This window comes from Stegodyphus dumicola, chromosome 7 (genome assembly GCF_044657685.1).
Source record: "Stegodyphus dumicola isolate Sdum_Otavi_A_Nest chromosome 7, ASM4465768v1".
Classification (NCBI taxonomy): domain Eukaryota; kingdom Metazoa; phylum Arthropoda; class Arachnida; order Araneae; family Eresidae; genus Stegodyphus; species Stegodyphus dumicola.
This window is the reverse complement of record NC_140774.1, coordinates 85598271-85617479: the sequence shown is the minus strand read 5'-3', so window position 1 is coordinate 85617479 and position 19209 is coordinate 85598271. Positions and strand designations below refer to the sequence as shown.

Here is a 19209-nt window from a genome sequence, read left to right as displayed (position 1 = left end):
AAAAAGTTATATTTAACGCTTCAGTTAAACCTTGCATCAAAACAGCTAGCAGAGTAATGAGAAACATACTTGTCTGGTCGATGGAAAGGTCCCCAAAGGGTGTGCGATAAGTTCTTACAGGAGACAAGGCACAACCACTTAGGCGGACATGGTGAGAAGGACCCAAAATGAAAACTCGTTTTCTAAAGAAAGATACTGATTAAAAAAACTATTAAGACAAGTAATAATTAAGTAGTTCAGAAAACAATTTTTGATAATTGATTCATATGATCTTTTGAACAGATACAAAAAAAAATCCAATCAAGAGAATATAAAACTTAAGATTAATTTTGAAAATTAAGCTTGGTAACAGCGGATTTTCATTTTTGTAAGATAATTTATATCTTACAAAGTGAATAATATAATAAGTTTTCAATTATTTTTACCCTTATCAAACATAAAAACACCAATAACTTCAGACTTAATTCTGATGTGGCAAAGTTACTGATATAGAATTAGGTCAGTAATTTTATTACTTATTTTAGAAGATAAATGAAGAAATCCTCTCATACCCAAATGTTACCAGTTATCATTATATCATGTTAAATGAGTAATACACAATATTAATCAATACTACTTTACAATACAGTATGTCTATAAAATTAATACCCTTACAGTAAGTTACTCTGCACAAGAGAAAATGTGAAAAATAGTATATTTAGTTTTGAATTATTTCTCACCATACATAGTCTCCTCACAATTTACCAGTATCAGACTAGAGACAACATATGCAATTAATTTGAGGGTGGCTGAAAAAACACAGGAAAGAGGAATAACCCATATTACAATTAACAGAATATTATAAACAATGCATAGACAAATCTCTTCTAACCAGCTCCCAGTTAACTTGTAATATCAAAACGACGATAATGTTATAAGTCTACACTTGAATCAAAATTTACACCTATGAAATAGAAATAAATGTGAAAAATGTCTATAATATGCTTTTGCCACCAAATATAATAAGCTTTATCCAGCCAACGAATCAAGGAATTACCTAGAACAGTGGTCTCAAACTGGTTAGCATTATTTTGAGATTTAAAGAAAGGTTTAAGACTTCAGTGACTCCAGTTTTACAATATTTTTCATTACCATTAAAAATGGAGTGAGTAACACCTCCAAAAATGTACAAATATAACTCATTAAATTACATGGTAATATAAATCTTATTCAAAGATTTGAAGATACAGATTCAATTAAAATTTTTGTGCATCTGTTAAAGGAGAAATACCCTCAGTTATGAATTTTTGCAATAAGAATAATTGCTTTGTTTAGGAACTTGCTCATATGTGAAATTTTTCCGCAGGCATAAATTAATAACCACACTGATTGATGAGCATCTATAATTCATTATAGTTTCTAGTAATTTTTCTCTAAGGTTAACAACTTATCAAAATCAAAATAAAAGGTGATGTAGTAAAAAGCTGTCTCACATGGAAAGTTTTTGTAATCTGTTTAGTTTAACTAATTTAATTCAAAATGTTATAAAGTAAATTAATTCAACACACTTGAATTACCTGAAACAAATGTAAATCTGAAAATTGAATATTTAGCTATCAATACATTGGAATTACAAAGTGTTATAAGGTATTTCTCCCACTTTCTTGGCATGCCTTCGTGGTGTGGTGGTCTGCACACTGGGCACGTATTCCAGAGGTCCACAGTTTGATTCCCAACAAAGGCAGTTGCTCATTTTTCATCTTTCCTATTTTCGAATTACCTAATGTCTCTATAGTGTAGCCAAAAAAATTTTGCAGATCCCAACCTTCAGTTTTCAGACAGAAAATAATGAATTGGAATTTTTTAGGTACTTAAGGTATTATCCCATCAATTTGGGAGAGTTGGCAGCTATCATATCATTTTCATTATTTAATATATAATCATTATTCATATCCACTTCATTTTTGCAGTTCATAAAAAGGCTTTTGTCAATTTCTATCATTTTGTTAGACCGTCAGAATTTATCAGATGCTCTGTTTAGAACACCATGAGTACAAACTTTTCACAGGTAATTGTTCCAATCTATTAGTGTTTTATCAGCCATATTCTCCAGATCAAAACATGTCCATTAATAGATTGTTTTGTGGTAGGATTTTACAACTGAAAATAATTCAATGCTTGTTGTTCTGTAGGTCCCAAATTTTAAGAATTTTTTTAAAATTCAAGAATACAGCAACAACAGCTAATTCATATCTTTGTTCATAAAAATAAAATATAGCTTGTCAAAAATCAGCTGGGGTTACATCAATTGAAAGCACAAATGTTATGAGCATGTTGTTACATTATGCTAATTTACATGAAATCGTGCTGCTTGGTGGGAGCTTCTCAGTCGACGGGATAATATGTAAGTACCTTTTCCCTCTAGTGTCATTATTATCACTGTTTATAGATGATTTCACAAACATTAAGTAAAAATATTAAAATTAAAACACTTTTTAAAAATTTTTTCATTTTTGTAAAAAAAAAGAGCTGTTATCCGCTTTTAGATTGCGTATTCGATCTACATGTAATCAGAATTTGAAACTATTGATCTAGAACATAAAGATGAATAACCAACACCTTTTTATGCATCCATGTATCAACATTGAAAGGATTAGTATTATATATGGTCTGCAAAAGCAATTCACTTTGAAAGATGCTATATTTACTAAAGACTCCTGCTCGGGGAAAAATAAAGAATAACATGTTATTGGTTATTGGCCAAGTGTGACTTGTGATGATGTTCACAGATGAAGAACTCAGGGGCAAAGACTTTCTTGGTTTAAAACACATCTGTTGCCTGCGACCGACTGCTGGATTCAGTTATATAAGTTTGGACAAGGTTACTGTTAGTAAAGAAAAAGGCACAAACTTGGATGGATATGAATAATTCTGTTCCCCTCAGACTTTCTCAGGATGACAACGAACTAATCAGACATGTACTGAGAAAAATTTAAGATCAGAACAACTACGAGAAAGATGAAGACGACATAGAGAGCAAGAAAATTACATGGAAGCAAGCTAATGAAGGACTGCAGACTTAAACTTTAACACAGGTTCATGTATATCCTTACAAAGATATGAGTTTTGCTATACACATAGTGAATTTTTAAAACTATAGTAACTATACTATTTTATGCAGACAAATATCCAAAATTATATCCCATCTTACTAAAACATTCATGACTTTCATGTGATAATTTTATATGGTTGTTTAATATATTTTTTTTTTTTTTTTTTTTTTTTTCTGAAATATAAAAAACATATGTCTATGCTTTACTTTCAAATAATCTGTATGATTTTGAGTATTATATTATGTATTTTCAGTATTATGTATTATGTATTTTGCAAGAAAGGAAACATAACAGTAAATAGCTATCTAAGATTATTGTTTTAATTTAGATGAAAAGTTAATTTCATATAATACATTTAAATAACTACTTCAGATTATTATTTTAATTTAGATGAAAGATTGATCAGGGTTCATAGCCACATTTTAGTTAAAAAAATAAGCACCTATAAGCACTTTTCAAGAACATTTTAAGAAAAAAATAAGCACCTGTCTAATTACATTATACACAACTGCATAACCTTAAAAATTAGACTTGTAATTAAAAATATGAGAAATGCAGTATTTATTAAGAAAAAATAAGCATTACCTCAACCATGGAAAATAATTACTTTTTTTTTTAAATTTTAAATAATAGTTCAATTTACAGAACTAGTTTACAATGAGAGGGGAAAAAAACTATGCAGAACTAAACTATATTACAAGATTTAATGATGAAATTTCAGTTCAAAATAGAGAAAAAAATAATAATAAGGCATATTTATTGTATTCACTTGGAACCTAATAATAAATACAATTTTATTTTTCCACTCATATTGATATTTAAATAATTTAAATCTAAATTCTAAACATTTTCTAAATTTTCATTGTATATCAGTTTTCTCTTAACAGATATTGCAAGCAAAGTAATTTAAGTAAAAAAGAGGAACATTTCTGAAATCAGAAGACAGAAATTTGCTTCATGCAGTCATCCTTTAACAGTAAAATCTTAACTAACCCGCATACTTGGAAATTGGCGAATATTCGGACAGTCGAGCGTAACTTGAAAAAGAGGAGCGGAGGGGGGGGGGACTGTAGTCGCTCTTTAAATTTTCCCGCTAAATAAATGCTTTTGACATTTCGATATGCGCATCATATAAAAATAAACCAATGGAACTGAAAAATATTCTGCTTAGCAAGCACAGTAAAACTCTTTTAAGTGTTCATAAACAAATCTCGGACAAAACATCAAAATTAATTATCTCTGCAAAATACTGCAAGCGTTATTGCGCAATACGTGCGCCGTAATTCTTCCCTACGTGATATTACGCAATCGGAATCAACAGGTGCCAGTATTGGGAGAATAAAGAACTAAATAACTGGGGTGTTTTTCATTCTAATTTTCAACAGACGGCGTTAAATTTCCAGAATAGAATCATTCTTCGCTTGGGTTGGTAGACTGCAGAACTTTTAGTCCTATTCAATCCAGATTGGAAAGTGACAAAAAACAAAAAAAAAAAAAGTCCGTTGCTTGTTTTGCAGCGAACTGTAACAGTTTCAATATTCGAGATTTTGCGGAGAAAGGGGAGAACCTCCCAATCTTCGTACTGTATAATGTATTGGCCAAAAAAACAAAATTATTTTGACTATTCGATTACTTTCCCTTTATTTATTACTTTCGCATTTCTTTGACCAATAGAACGACGGGCACCTGTCTGTACTCTTCGTGCACACCAAAGGTTATGTTAATGCAGAGAAAGGGAAAAGCTATTTCCGGGAGTATGATTCACCATCTGACATTCCATATTAGGAAGAAAAGTTGTTTATTTAGTTTCGGCTTTGGTACCGGGAAAAATAGCGCGTTCATTTAAAAAAAAAAAAAAAAAAAAAAGCACTAAAAGCAAAAAATAAGCACTAAAAACAAAAAAATAAGGGCTTTAAAGAAAAAGTAAGCACCTATAAGAGCCTTTATATTTTATTTTCAAATATAAGGACTTATAAGCACTTATAAGGACCGCTACGAACCCTGTTGATTTCATATAATACAATATCTATTACTTTAATTTATAAAAAAAAATTGCTAAACATGCATGAAATTAAACGGAAGGCATAAAATTCTTCCAACATAGCAGAAAAAAACATCAGTTTTTCTTTGTGCAAATGTCTGTATATAAACTTGGATAAATAAGAATCGAAATGGTGTTGAGTAGTGCCACAATGGTGCTTATTATGCCATTTAGCACATCCGCTCTACTCTTTGTGTATAACACCCACTTTCGGGGTCCAGAAAATTGCAGTTGCGGTTGACAGTAAAAAGTTCAAAACCGACATGTTGCAGTTCATCTGAACTGTATGATTTCCAGTAGTCAGTATAAAATAATGCTTCCTTCTGCGGTATTTTCCTTTACGATGTTCAATAAGATTTTCGCAGATCGATCTGGAACAGCAACTAAGAAATATTCCTTTGATTCTCTGCATAACCCATCGAAAACCTACTGTGGCAGAAGAACACGTCCAATGTTATTCTTTTTTTTACTGAAAAGGCTTTTGTGTACTTCAACAATTTTGCCACATTTGCCAATTTTCAACTTACGCCGAGCAATTAAAGCTACAGCACATACCTCACACATTAACTATTCCAGTTTACAAGTGTATTGTGGTTCATCTTCAGCTGGAGTTCACAAAATTCAATAGATGTCATTTCCTGATACCAAAAATAGGTGAAACTAACGGCTATAAGGAAGGGGGATTTTCGATCCTTCAAACCAAGTTTGAGTCCTTAATCCTTTCTTCTCATTACAAGTTTCTCTCCTGCACTGCCATTTCGCTACCGAGTTACTACTAAAGCATAATTTTGTCTTGAGGTTGTTCGAACATAACGTTCTATCATGAATGATGCCTTTTCTTTGAAAATATTTTATTGCATACTTTTTGCCATTGGACAATTCCCAAATTGTTAAATCCATAGCGTTATCAAAAAAGAATAAAAAAACTTAAACTACTATTTCAGTGGCGACTTACAAATATAGAATGCGATTTGAAATCAGTGTGTTCGCTGGATTTGGCGCATGGTTAAATAGGCACGTTTGCTAGATTTGGCTCTCTCGCGCATACGTTCTCGCTGCAATTTTTTACAATCCCCAAATCGGAATTGTACAAAAAAAATTTAGGTACTATTCAGTTTTGAGGACCGTAAAAAAATTGCATCGAAAATGTATGTGCAAAAGCGCCAAATCTAGCGAACGTGCCCATTTAACAGCGCGCCAAATCTAGCGTGCGTGCTGATTTCAGATTGCGTAAGTTTATATATAAAGGCATTTCGAAAAGTAAAGATACACCGTACGCCAGAGGAAAAGAAAAGTTTTGGTGAGCAAGTTGGCAACACAGGTGTTAACTTTGAATCATTAGCTTTTTCCTCGCGGTCGTTCGGCATTTCAATGTTGATTCTGGTTGGAGTAGGTCATGTTTAAAATGGCTGCGCCAATTCAGAATACCGCCAAATGCAAAGTGCGCTCCGTCATAAGTTTTCTTCAGGCAAAAGGTCAGCGACCAGCAGATATTCACAAAGAAATTGTTTCTGTTTATGGGAACATTATGAATCGATAAAATGTAATGAAATGATGTCGTCATTTCTCTGAAGGTAGGACCGATGTTCATGACGAACAAGAATAGGTCGGCCATCTGTGATCTCTGATGACCTTCTTCAGAGAACAGAGGAAGCAATTCGTGCAAATAGACGTCTCAAATTGAAAGAATTGCATCAGATCATACTGGAAGTGTCGATGACAACACTTTATAAAGTTGTGACTGTCAAGTTAGGGTACAGGAAATTGTGTGCGCGCTGGGTTCCAACAGGCGACAACCTTCTATGACTGTGGGATACAAAAGCTTGTGCACTGACTTAACAAATGTTTGGATAATGGGGGTGATTATGTCGAGAAATAATAGAGTGAGTGAGTGATTATGGCGCAAAAACCAAAGATGATTATGACGTGCCAAACACAAGATGGGATGATTACAATTGATGACATTAAAATTCAATAAATAAAAACAAGTAGACAAATGTACCAAATCCAGAGGATGAAGTCATATAAACACAAGTTAAAAGTACACATTAAAATTCAAGACACAGTCTTCAAAACAAATTACATTAGGTAATAAAAGCCAGTCTCTTTTAAATAGTAAAATAAATTACAATTGACCTCTCTTCCGATTAAACGGTCAAGAGGTAAGTTACAGCTATTAAAATATTTCTGGCGAAGACTATTAAAACACGGACACTCAATTAAAATATGACGAACAGATAAACAAACATTACAATTAAAACAAACAGGCTCATTTTCAGCTTTGAGAAGATAGTTATGTGTGACTCTAGTGTGACCAATTCTGAGGCGAGTCAAAAGAACGCCCTCCTTACGATTTCCAGCAAAATCCCAATGCTGAATTCTAGGCTTGACGTTTCTCAACTTATTGTGATGCTGAACATCCCAAATTTGCTGCCATTTTTTTTCGGACCTTTCCCTCGATGACACAGCAAATGTCTCTAAAAGGGATAAGGCGACTGGAAGGTTCAACAGCAGACTTGGCTGCGATGTCTGCAAGCTCATTTCCCTTTATTCCAGCATGTTCAGGAACCCAGCAGTACAGGACTTCATATCCTCGAATCGTTAAATTTATATGAATTTTGAGAACATCCACTACCACAGGATTCTGAGTGTTGGGAAAAGCTTCCAAGGATTTAAGAGCACTATACGAGTCTGTATAAACTATGAATTTTTTGTGGCAGAGCTTTGAGATATACAGAAGACCATAATCTATTGCAGTTAGTTCAGATGTTAGAACTGAGAAAGCATGGTGCAGGCATCTGCCCTCTATGTAATTTTCAAATACAAATGCCATCCCAGCATGATCATTTGACTTTGATCCATCTGTGTATATCGGATGATAACTGCTACATTTGTGCCTGTGCTCAGCGAAGAGTTGTCTGTAAACGATCTCGTTAGTGCTTGCCTTCACGTGATGTTTGAAAACATCAAGAAGCTGAATCCGCGAATTTTCCCAAGGTGGGATTTCAAAATTCTGTACTGCTTGGGGGTGCATATCAGAGAGGGAATGTTCCTCAACGACAGGGCGAACTCTTAAAGCAAAGGTAGGAACACAGGATGGACGTGTTTCAAATAATGTGTTACAGGCATTATCAAGTAAGCCCAGCTTACTAGGATGTTCAGGTTGCGATACGATATTAAAGTATTGCAAAAGGGACAATTGCTCACGTCTCAGATAAAGTGATGCTTCGTTAGAGTCAACATACAGGCTCTGGACAGGAGAAGTCCTGAAAGCTCCTGAACAAATCCGCAGAGCTTGATGGTGAACAGGATCTAGTTTTAACAATACTGATGACCGGGCAGATCCGTAAACAACTGAGCCATAATCCAGTTTAAAGCGGACAAGCGCTCTGTAGATGCAAAGTATAGAGCAACACTCTGCACCCCAGGAGGTGTTCGCCAACACTTTTAAGTTTTTAGACACTTCTTTCTCAGGTTTAAAACTTTAGTGTTTTTAGACACTTCTTTCTCAGGTTTAAAACATGAAAAAGGAAAGTCAATTTTCGATCGAACGTCACTCCTAGAAATTTTACTTCGGCCGCAACTGGAATAATTGTACCATTTAGATATAACTCAGGTTAAGGATGGAGACCTCGCTTCCTACAAAAGTGCATGCACACAGTTTTTTGTTTGGAAAAAGTAAATCCCTGTTTGTTTGACCATTCCTGGATCTTATTCAGAGCCATCTGCAATTGCCTCTCTATGTATTTCACGTCTGCCCCTCGACAGCTAATTTGTAAATCATATAGTGATCCCAAGATATATAGTGATCCCAAGATGGTGGGAGGAAGTTCTTTTAATACAGAATTTATTTTTAAACTGAACAGTGTTACACTAAGCACACAGCCTTGAGGCACACCCTCTTCCTGTTCAAAAACATCTGAAAAAACAGAGCCAATCCTTACTTGAAAAGTTCTAGTGTTCAAGAAATTCTGAATGAAAATTGGTAGGTTGCCGCGCAAGCCACTATCGTGAAGATCCCGAAGTATACCGTATCTCCATGCCTTATCATAAGCTTTCTCAATGTTGAAGAATATTGAGACAAGGTGACTTCTTCTGACAAAGGCTTTTCAAATAGATGTCTCTAAAAGAAGCATATTATCTATGATCATTCTACCCTTTTGAAAACCGCTCTGATAAGGCGATATAATATTATTCTTTTCCAAGAAGTAGACTAGGCGGCTGTTTACCATCTTTTCAAACAGTTTGCAAACACAACTAGTAAGGGCATTTGGCCGATAGTTGGAGGGATTCCTCGGGTCTTTCCCTGGCTTAACAATAGGAATTACAACAACTCTCCTCCATGCACTGGGAAAAGTATGCTCCTTCCACACTCTATTGTAAAGTGTTAGAAGGGCAGACAGTGACTTATAGGACAGATGCTTTAGCATTTCATAATACACGCCATCCGGACACGGACAAGACCTATGTGTCTGCAACAAAGCTCTCCTTAATTCAAGCATAGTAAAGTCTCTATTGTAAGGCTCAGATTTGGAAGAGTTGAATGCGATGGGATTTACTTCCGAGTGCTGCTTGATAGAGAGAAATGCAGGTGAATAGTTTCTGCTGGAAGAAACGGCAGCAAATGTCTCACCAATAGTATTTGCAATTTCTTCTATGGAGCTAATCACTCGGCAATCTTTTTCCAGAAAGGAAAGTCTTTATGTATTCCGCATGCTTTTCGAACTCTTTCCCAAACCCGCTTACTAGGCGTAGAGGATGTAATTCACGACACATAGGAAATGCAAGAATTCCTTTGGCTCTGCCTCCTTACTTTTCGTGCATTTGCTTTGGCTCTTTTAAATGCTATGAGGTTTCGCAGAGTTGGATATCTACGAAAAATACCCCATGCTTTTTTCTGTTTTTTCAGTGTTTCATGACAGTCGCGATTTCACCATGGTTTTGTATATTTGAGCATTTTTCCTGATGTTCTAGGAATGGACAGCATAGCTGCCTGAATAATAGTATTAGTAACAGCTTCAACAGCATCATCAATATGCACATCTTCTACCATTTCATCTGTCAGCTCTGCAATGGAAGAGAAGAGTCTGCCCTGTCCAGAATAAACCGAGGGACTCTCGACATGGGGTTTGCTCCTCTTCGTGCAAGAGACATAAAAATGGGATAATGATCGCTGTTGTACAGGTCATTTCCGACACTAAAAGTGCAAAATGGCAACAGAGATGGTGAACAGATGGCAAAGTCGAGAGCGTGGAATGTCCTTGAAGGCTCATGGAAGTACGTATCCTGCCCATTATTCAGGAGACAAAGGCTATGATCTTCAATCATCTGCTCAATTTGTCTTCCTCGGCAATTTGTATCTTTACTACCCCAGAGTGGACTATGGCCGTTAAAGTCTCCTATTATTATAAAAGGCTCAGGCAGCTGCTCTATAAGACCATTTAAATCTTCCTGATCAATCTGCTCATTTGGAGGCAAATACAGAGAAATGACTGTAACAACAATATCAAAATTTGTTTGAGTAGCGACAACTTGGAGGGATGTCGTCAAAGAAAGGAAACTTGAGGGATAGTCGAGTGAGGTGAGAAGACCTACACCTCCACTGGCACGCTCACCTGCAAGGTTATCCTTCCTGACGAAAGAAAACCTCCGAAGTTTTGCATGTTGTTCTGGTTTCAGATTTGTTTCCTGTATTGCTAAGCACACGGGATGATAAGCATCTATTTATAGATTTGACGTCAAGCAAATTTCGGTGGAAACCGCGACAGTTCCATGAGACGAGGGTGGCCTTTATGAATGGTTTTTGTTCTTTCTGTACTCTTGTTTGGTTTTTTGTGGAAGTAGATGCTCGGGAACTTCCAGACCCTCTTCTACTTCCATACTATCTGAATCCGCAGATTCAGAAACCATTCCATCAAGAGAGCTATTGCTGGAACTTCTATTTTTATTTGATTCTTTTTGTGTGGTAGTTTTGGGTTTGCTTTGAATTACTATTTCTTTATTTTGTATTGTATGGGTTGGGTTTTCTTTCTTCCTGTTGTTTGTAGTCTGTTGATTTTTGTTTGGTGGAGTCTGCATACTAACTGAGGTTTGGGTGGCAACTGTACGAGATCTTTTAAGAGCATTGGCGTAAGATGTATTTGGTCGTAGCTGTGTGCTTTGGACTAATCTTCTGGCTTCGGCATATGAGATGTTCCTCGTAACCTTTGCAGTCTGTACTTCTTTTTCCAGTTTCCATTTTGGGCACAGGCGTGAAAATGCTGGGTGCTCACCCTTGCAATTTATACAAAGAGGCACAGCGGTACAATTTTCAGAATCGTGGCCAACCTGTGAGCATCGGGCGCATGTGAGGCTGCCAAGACAAGACATCTTAGAATGGCCGAAACACTGGCACTGGAAACATCGCATAGGGTTAGGAATATAAGGTCTTACAGGAAGATTTAGATATCCGGCCTTAATATTCTTAGGCAGATCAGGTGTGTTGAAGGTCAGGATCACGTGTTTCGTGTCAATCAACTGGCCTTCCTTTCGCATCTTGATCCGCCTAGCACCACAGACATTTTGGTCAGCTAACTCGGAGACGAACTCTTCTTCTGAAACACACAGAAGGTCGATCTCCGAGATCACACCTCTACAAGAATTAAGTGTTTTGTGTGCTGACACAGTTATAGATATTTCTCCAAATTTGGTTAGTCGAGAAAGGGAAGCAGACTGGGTGGCCGATACGGTATCAATAAGTAGGTCTCCAGAACGGAGACGCTTTATGTTCTTTGGCTCACCTATGCTTGAGTGAATGTATTTGCTTACGAGAAAAGGAGACATCTTTTGCAGTTCACCAGAAGGACTAGAGACAACAAGGAAGCGAGGATTTTCAGAAGTTTCCTTGGCCTTTGCATTGGTGCAGATCTTCTTGCTAATCGTTTTGTCAACAATTTCAATATCTTTGGCATTTGCATCTGTACAGATCTTCTTGTTGATGGATTTGTCTACAATTTCAATATCTTTATTGGTTTCATTAGACTCAGGTTTTTTAAGGATAAAGAGAGAAGCCATGATTGAAAGAGAAAAAATTCGGGTCCGACGGCCCCGCCCACCACGGAGCCCAACAAGGGAACACAGATTCCTGTGTTAGGGCTAGCCAGACCTATACGCAAACTGAAGCCCCACAGTCGGCTTTCCCGAAAGCAAGTACTCCCGAGAGCTTGACCCCAAGCCACTGACACAAGGACTAGTGACCAGCCAATTGACACCCGTGAGGACGACTAAGGTGCCTCCCATTTAGCTGAAGCAGAGGCCAAAGTAGTGTGTTGAGGACAGTACCTCGCCCCTCAACTACCAGGACCCTCCTTTCCAGCGACACGGGTCTCCACGCACGGCAAACACGTGGGCAGTTTTCTCGCCACTCAAAAACTAGAGACAAGGGCTGCTCCAGTCTCTCGTGACGAGCCCCAAACTCCGTAGAGAGAAAAAACGAGGGAGAAGGGAAGGGAAAAAGTTCCAGCTAAGAGGAGAGAAGACGGAAAAGAGGATAGATCACTGGGGCTCCAGGATCGTGACACCCGTCTCACCAAGAAGATGATCCCCTGAAGGGCTAGGGTACCTCGGGATTGCCATACCCATACTCACAAAAGTGAGCCCCCTGAGGGGTGAAAAAATAATAAATAATCCAGTTAATAAGATGTAACTGACATTTTCTAAATAAATGTTTTTTTTTTTTTTTTTTAAGGGAATGTGAGCCATTGGATCTTTACTTTTCGAAATGCCCTCGAAATACTAGTTTAATTTTTAAATCCTTTTTTGATATCCTATGGATTTAACAATTTGGGAATTGCCCATGACGAAAAGTCTGCAATAGAATTTTGGGTAAAGTGCAGAATAACCCACCGCTTGACTCATTTTTAAGAATTGCACATACTCGGTATCCATGTACACACCAACCTACTTTCACTTTAAAAAAAAATCCCAGAATTGCAAAAAATGGCACTGCGCACACCCTTGACTTTATCCATGTACACATTGACCTATTTTCATTTAAAATGTCAAAGAAAATTGACAAAAATGCAATTGTTTTTACTCTTGTAAAAAGCAGCAAACAAAAAAGTGGGTGAATCTGCACTTTACTAAGAATTTTCTCAAAGAAAAGCCATTATTCATTATAGAAAATTATGTTTGAACAACCAACAAGATGAAACTATGCTTTAGTGATAACTCGGTAGCGAAATAGCGATGCAGGCATCCATTCAGTTATGTTTAGCAATTTTTACATAAATTATAATAATGATCTGAAATAGTTATTTACTCTTATGCTTCCATTCAGTCATGTTTAGCCTTTTTTATATAAATTATAATAATAAAAAGTATTATGTGAAATTAACCTTTCATCTAAATTAAAACATCAAGCTTAGATAGTTATTTACTATTATACTTCCCTTCTTGCATTAGGGTTGCTGCAATTATTATTGGCAGCACTGGCATCATCAATAGTTTGGCAATTTTTTATGGCCCTCAAAACTGCATAGTACCAAAATTTATTTACTTGAGAGATGATGAAGCTTTTATAACATATTTACTCAGATCATGCATCGTAAGTCTTAAACTAGTGCACTCATCATCAGATTTATGCTTGAGATCAGACAGACATGGAAGTGACTATTTGAAATGTACTAACATGGCTTGTTTCTTTGAATCTGCTCATGAAAAAATGTATTTAAATATAATTTAATATCCAAATCTGTATATATACATATATTTTTCAATTTGTATACTTATTTTAGTCTGTTTTTATAAATTTCTCTTCATTAAGATTGACATCATTAAAATAAAGTAAGAAAACAAAATATTTTAATTATAATATTTTAAACTAATATATGCCAAAAAAATCATGATTGGATCAAGGCAATCAATCATGTCACTCATGGGTTAAAATACTTTAAACAATTTTACTTCTTAAAAGGCTGTACTTCTTGAATGAAAATCTTTTTAAAAGCTCTACAGATTTACACAGTCTTTGATTTTAATGCATTTTACATTATTTAAAAAAGAAAGAAGAGTAGCTGATTTAAATTAATGATTTCCAAAAAGAAAAAAAGATCCTCTAATTAAAATCATTGCTGTTGTAAAATTTCATTCAGTAAATAAGATACAATTTTCACAATTGATCTTGCTTGGAAATAATATACACAATACAATATTTTAAAAAGCTTGACAAAGGTTGTAGCTATATGCCATGAAGCATAATTCTGCCAAAGATGGCAAAAATATTCATGATCCAATGCCCAATTACTCTAAGTAATGCAATTATTCTGAAAACAGCTAAAAATATTTCTTCAAACAATACATCATGCTTTCAAAAAATGAAGCTACTGGAAGATAAAAATGGCTCAATTATGAAAGAGTTAAATGACATCATGATGAATGTACAAGTAACAGAAGGAAATTATGAGTGATAACGAAAAAAATCCAACCAAGATCACTCAGTTTCAGGCTGGTGAAGTGTTTATGAAATTCATGAAAAAAAAATCTGATGTGGACACGACACGACTTCCTTATATGGCCTATTAAGTTATACAGATTTTTTGCTGCATTTTATTTAAACTTATTTCCTCAAATTTCATTAAAGATATATTTCTCATTCAATTATTTCTGTTCTCACTTTGCAAAAATGTAACATAAAAAAAATCTTCATTAAAAATTGTAAAATACAGATACACATAAAACACCAAAGTCTATGAAATTTTGCAACTAGTGGAGCAAGACTGGCAGGCAAGCTGTCAGGAAATAGCGGAGGCACTAAACATCAACCACATGACAGTTTGGAATCATTTGAAAACAGCAGACTACAAAAAGAAGCTCGATGTTTGGGTGCCACATGAATTAACACAAAGAAATTTCATTGACCAAATAACCATCAGTGAAATGCTGTTGAAATGCAACGAAATTGAACCATTTTTGAAGCAAATCATTACAGGTGATGAAAAATGGGTGAAATACGAGAATATAAAACACAAGCGATCATGGTCAAAGGCCAGTGACCCTCCACAAACGACTTCAAAGCCTGGATTGTCGACAATAAGGTTATGTTGAGTGTTTGGTGAAATTGGAAAGGAATTGTCCATTATGAGCTGCTGCAGCCTAGCGAAACCATCAATTCGATGCTGTACTGTGCACAGATCGACCGTCTGAGCGAAGCAATCTAGAAGAAACTACAGTTAATCTTTGGATTATGGTAACTTGGCGATTTTTTGGCAAAAATTTGGCGACTGACTCTGCTACAGCAACCCTCTATTTTTTTTTTCGCCGCCATTTTGTCATTTTGAAGTATAGACATGTTTCTTTTCTTTTTATTTACTGAACACTTTTTCCAACAATCTGCTATCCGAATTACACTTATGCTAGAAATTTTACGGAACAAAACTGCTTTATCATGACAAATATTAACTGCCAAATTGGGAAAAAGTGCAGAATCGCAAACTCCTTGTCGCGTTTTTCAGAATTGCATATACACATAAACCATGTACACGTCGACTTAGTTTTACTTAAAAAAAATCCCAGAATTGCACAAAAATGGCATTGCACACACTCTTAACTTTATCCATCTACACTGCTATTTTCTCATAAATTACAAAAATTTGCACGAAAATGCAGGAAAATTTTGTGAATCTTTAAACTCGGTAAAAAGCACATATATGAAATTACCTGATCGCGAAAAAGTATATACCCTTTCCAAGGATGATCATTTCCACGCATGAAATAAATAAAATATCCAAAAACTTTTACCTCTAAATTATCTATTATATTATAAATGTCACCAACGAATTTATACCGCAAACATTAAAAATGGTTACAAATACTTAGTGTCAAATATTTAAATTATTTCCATGCACGTTTACTTCAACTGAAACGTATACCAAATTGTACAAACATAAAATTCACAAAATAACTATCATTTAATTAAAATATGACTAAACCATGTACACGTCGACTTACTTTTACTTAAAAAAACATCCCAGAATTGCACAAAAATGGCACTGCGCACACTCTTCACTATATCCATGTACACTGCTTTTTTCTCATAAATTAGAAAAATTTCACGAAAATGCATGAAAATTTTGTGAATCTTTAAATCCGGTAAAAAGAACATATATGAAATTACCTGATCGCGAAAAAGTATATACCCTTTCCAAGGATGAACATTTGCACGTATAAAATAAATAAAATATCCAAAAACTTTTACCTCTAAATTATCTATTTTAAACGTCACCAACAAATTCATAACGCAAACATTAAAAATGGTTGCAAATACTTAGTGTCAAATACTTAAATTATTGCCATGCACGTTTACTTCCACTGAAACGTATACCAAATTCCTACAAACATATAATTCACAAAATAACTATCATTTAATTAAAATATAATTAAATTAAAAAACACTACTTAAAATATAAATAAGCACATACATTAAATTAATAAAAATTAGCTTACAATCCTAATTACTTTAAACTAAATCATTGCTAATAACAATTTTCCAATAATACAATATTACTTTATTTACTCCTTACATTTAGAACAATGCATAAAAATAATATCCTCAAATAATTAAAAATACTAACTTACCTAATCTTCTTCAGAATCTTGATTATGTGGCGGATAAACTTTTCTTATACATTAAATAATCCAGTAGTCAACTGGCATTCTATTCACCCACTAATAAGAAATTAATAAAATTTCCCCCATACTCAAACGACTTTCAGCAGACCACGTAACCTTCCTTACACTCCGTTTCACAAAATGTCCATTTTCACCAGATTTCTTGCACCGCCATTCAAACTTATCTGTAATATCCTTCCTTTCACACAATCTCATTTCATTCCCACATGTTGGACATTCATACTTATCCGCAATTAATCCTACACTCATACACCATTCAACCAATTCTTTTCAATTATCAAATAAATGCATTAAAAATTTAGAATTCACTTTAGATAGCGCCATGCAATCCAAAAATTAATCAACACTCTTTCACACAACACACAATGAAGCTTAATACAAAATACAATATTTGTATTTGTACAAATATTTTTCCAAATTTTACCCCCTTTTCTGATTAAAGAACTGTAATTCGTGCATTAATGTCACATGACATATCTCATGATCTCTCATTTCCCTCACACAAAATAATGCGTAATCGGAACTGAGTACTTCTCACATTATTCCCAAAGTCCTAGGTAGTAACCTTTATCGCCTCCAAAATGTCACCAAACTACCTGTTACCATATTCCAAAGATTAGCCGAAGCTACCAGAATTGGCCAACAGAGAGTTGTGTTCCATCATGACAATGTGCAGCCACATTACATCTTTGATGACTCGGAACGAATTGACGGAGCTTGGTTGGGAAGTTTTGATGCATCCATTGTATAGCCTAGACCTTGCTCCGTCTGACAACTATTTGTTTCGGTCTCTGCAAAACTCTCTTGATGTTAAAAAACTGGCTGACCAAAGCGCCACTGAAAATCACTTGGCCAAGTTTTTCGATGATAAACCATAAAAGTTCCGCACCGATGGAATTATGAAACTACCCGAAAAATGGCAAAAGGTCATAGAATAATGGTCAATATGTACTTGATTAAAAATGATTTTCACTACAGAAAATTTTTCTTCAAAAATGTACCAAAAAAGTATGGAGACTTTTTATATGACCCAATGTATGGACACATTTATTTATATATGACTGATGCAGCCATTCGCAACAAAAAAGGGACGTGCACAAAAATGTTATAACAGTCCCATATACAAAATTTCAATGTTCTACAGCTACTCATTCTTGAGGTATGCAAGCTACATCTGTAAGTACAGGGTGATTATAATTAAAGTTTAAGTTTCAAAACGCTATAAAAAAAGAAGCACTCATGAAAATGACGTCAAATTTGAAAGGAATGTTATTGAAGAAGGCGGAAAGCGTATGGCAGAAGAAAAAATTTAGTTTCAAAAGTTAGCAACAGATGGCGCTGCAAGCGGAAGAAGACGTAAATTAAAATGTTAGTTAAATTTCAGCCTTATAAAGCCGCCAGGTACCAGGCTGTTCCTCATTTCGCGTCTCAGACGTTCGCCATGGGTGTTTCACTGCAGGACCGCGCTCTGCTGGTAAAGCTGTATTACAAGAATGATGATTGTGCAAGAATAGCTCTGCAAAAATTCAGGACACTGAAGGGTATAAAAGAAGGCGTTGGCCCAATGAGTGTCGTATGTCTAAAGAAAATGATGCAAAAATTCGAAACGACAGGTTCGTTTGATGTGCAATCTGGTAGAGGGAGAAAACGAGTGCATTCAACGGTAGTTGAAGAAGTGGCCACAGCATTACAGGAGGGGTCGGCCGGTGGTGTGCAACCGTGCAGTGCACGAGGAATTGCCCGAACATTTGACAGGCCTACGAGCATGGTGCTGAAAATTGTACGAAACATCCTGCAATGCTATATGTACAAAATTGGCCATGTACAGGAGTTGCTTCCGTCTGACCTGACAGCTAGGGAGACGTTTGCGTTAGACGCATGGAAGTGGATAATGAATGGCCGTGGAAAATTTTGTGGACAGATGAAGCCCATTTCCATCGGACAGGATACGTGAATATCCAGAATTGTCGAATATGGGCAACAGAAAATCCACTGGCAACGCACCCCGTACCACTTCATCCTGAAAAGGTCACAGTATAGTGTGGCTTTACGGCATCATTCATCCTACAACCATTTTTTCCGAGCAGACGGGTGCTTCTGGTACTGTTACCGCAACGGTCACTGGTCAGAGGTACGCGTCTCTTTTGCGCAACCACGTGATTCCAGCTCTACAACAGCGTGGATGAAATCATTTTTATGCAAGATGGCGCTCCTCCGCACATCACATCCCCTGAAGCAGCTGCTGAGGCGCCATTTCGGAAATGCTCGAATTATCAGCTGTCATTTCCCTACAGCCTGGCCGTCCCGATCACCTGATTTCTGGCTCCGTGTGATTTCTGGCTGTGGGGATATCTGAAGGATGTTGTGTTCCGTGCTCCAATTGCAAATTTAGCGGAATTAAAGGCACGC

At 35.7% G+C, this 19209-nt stretch overlaps 1 protein-coding gene across 1 annotated transcript in view; it reads right to left on the bottom strand.

Moving 5' to 3' along the window:
* Positions 1 to 19209, bottom strand: part of LOC118182551 (protein MEMO1) — a 72127-nt gene that overhangs the window by 34936 nt on the left and 17982 nt on the right. Inside the window, exon 4 of the mRNA XM_085820552.1 lies at positions 70 to 182. Within this exon, the coding sequence (XP_085676678.1) occupies positions 70 to 182 (113 nt within the window). The remainder of the gene's footprint in view (positions 1 to 69; positions 183 to 19209) is intronic.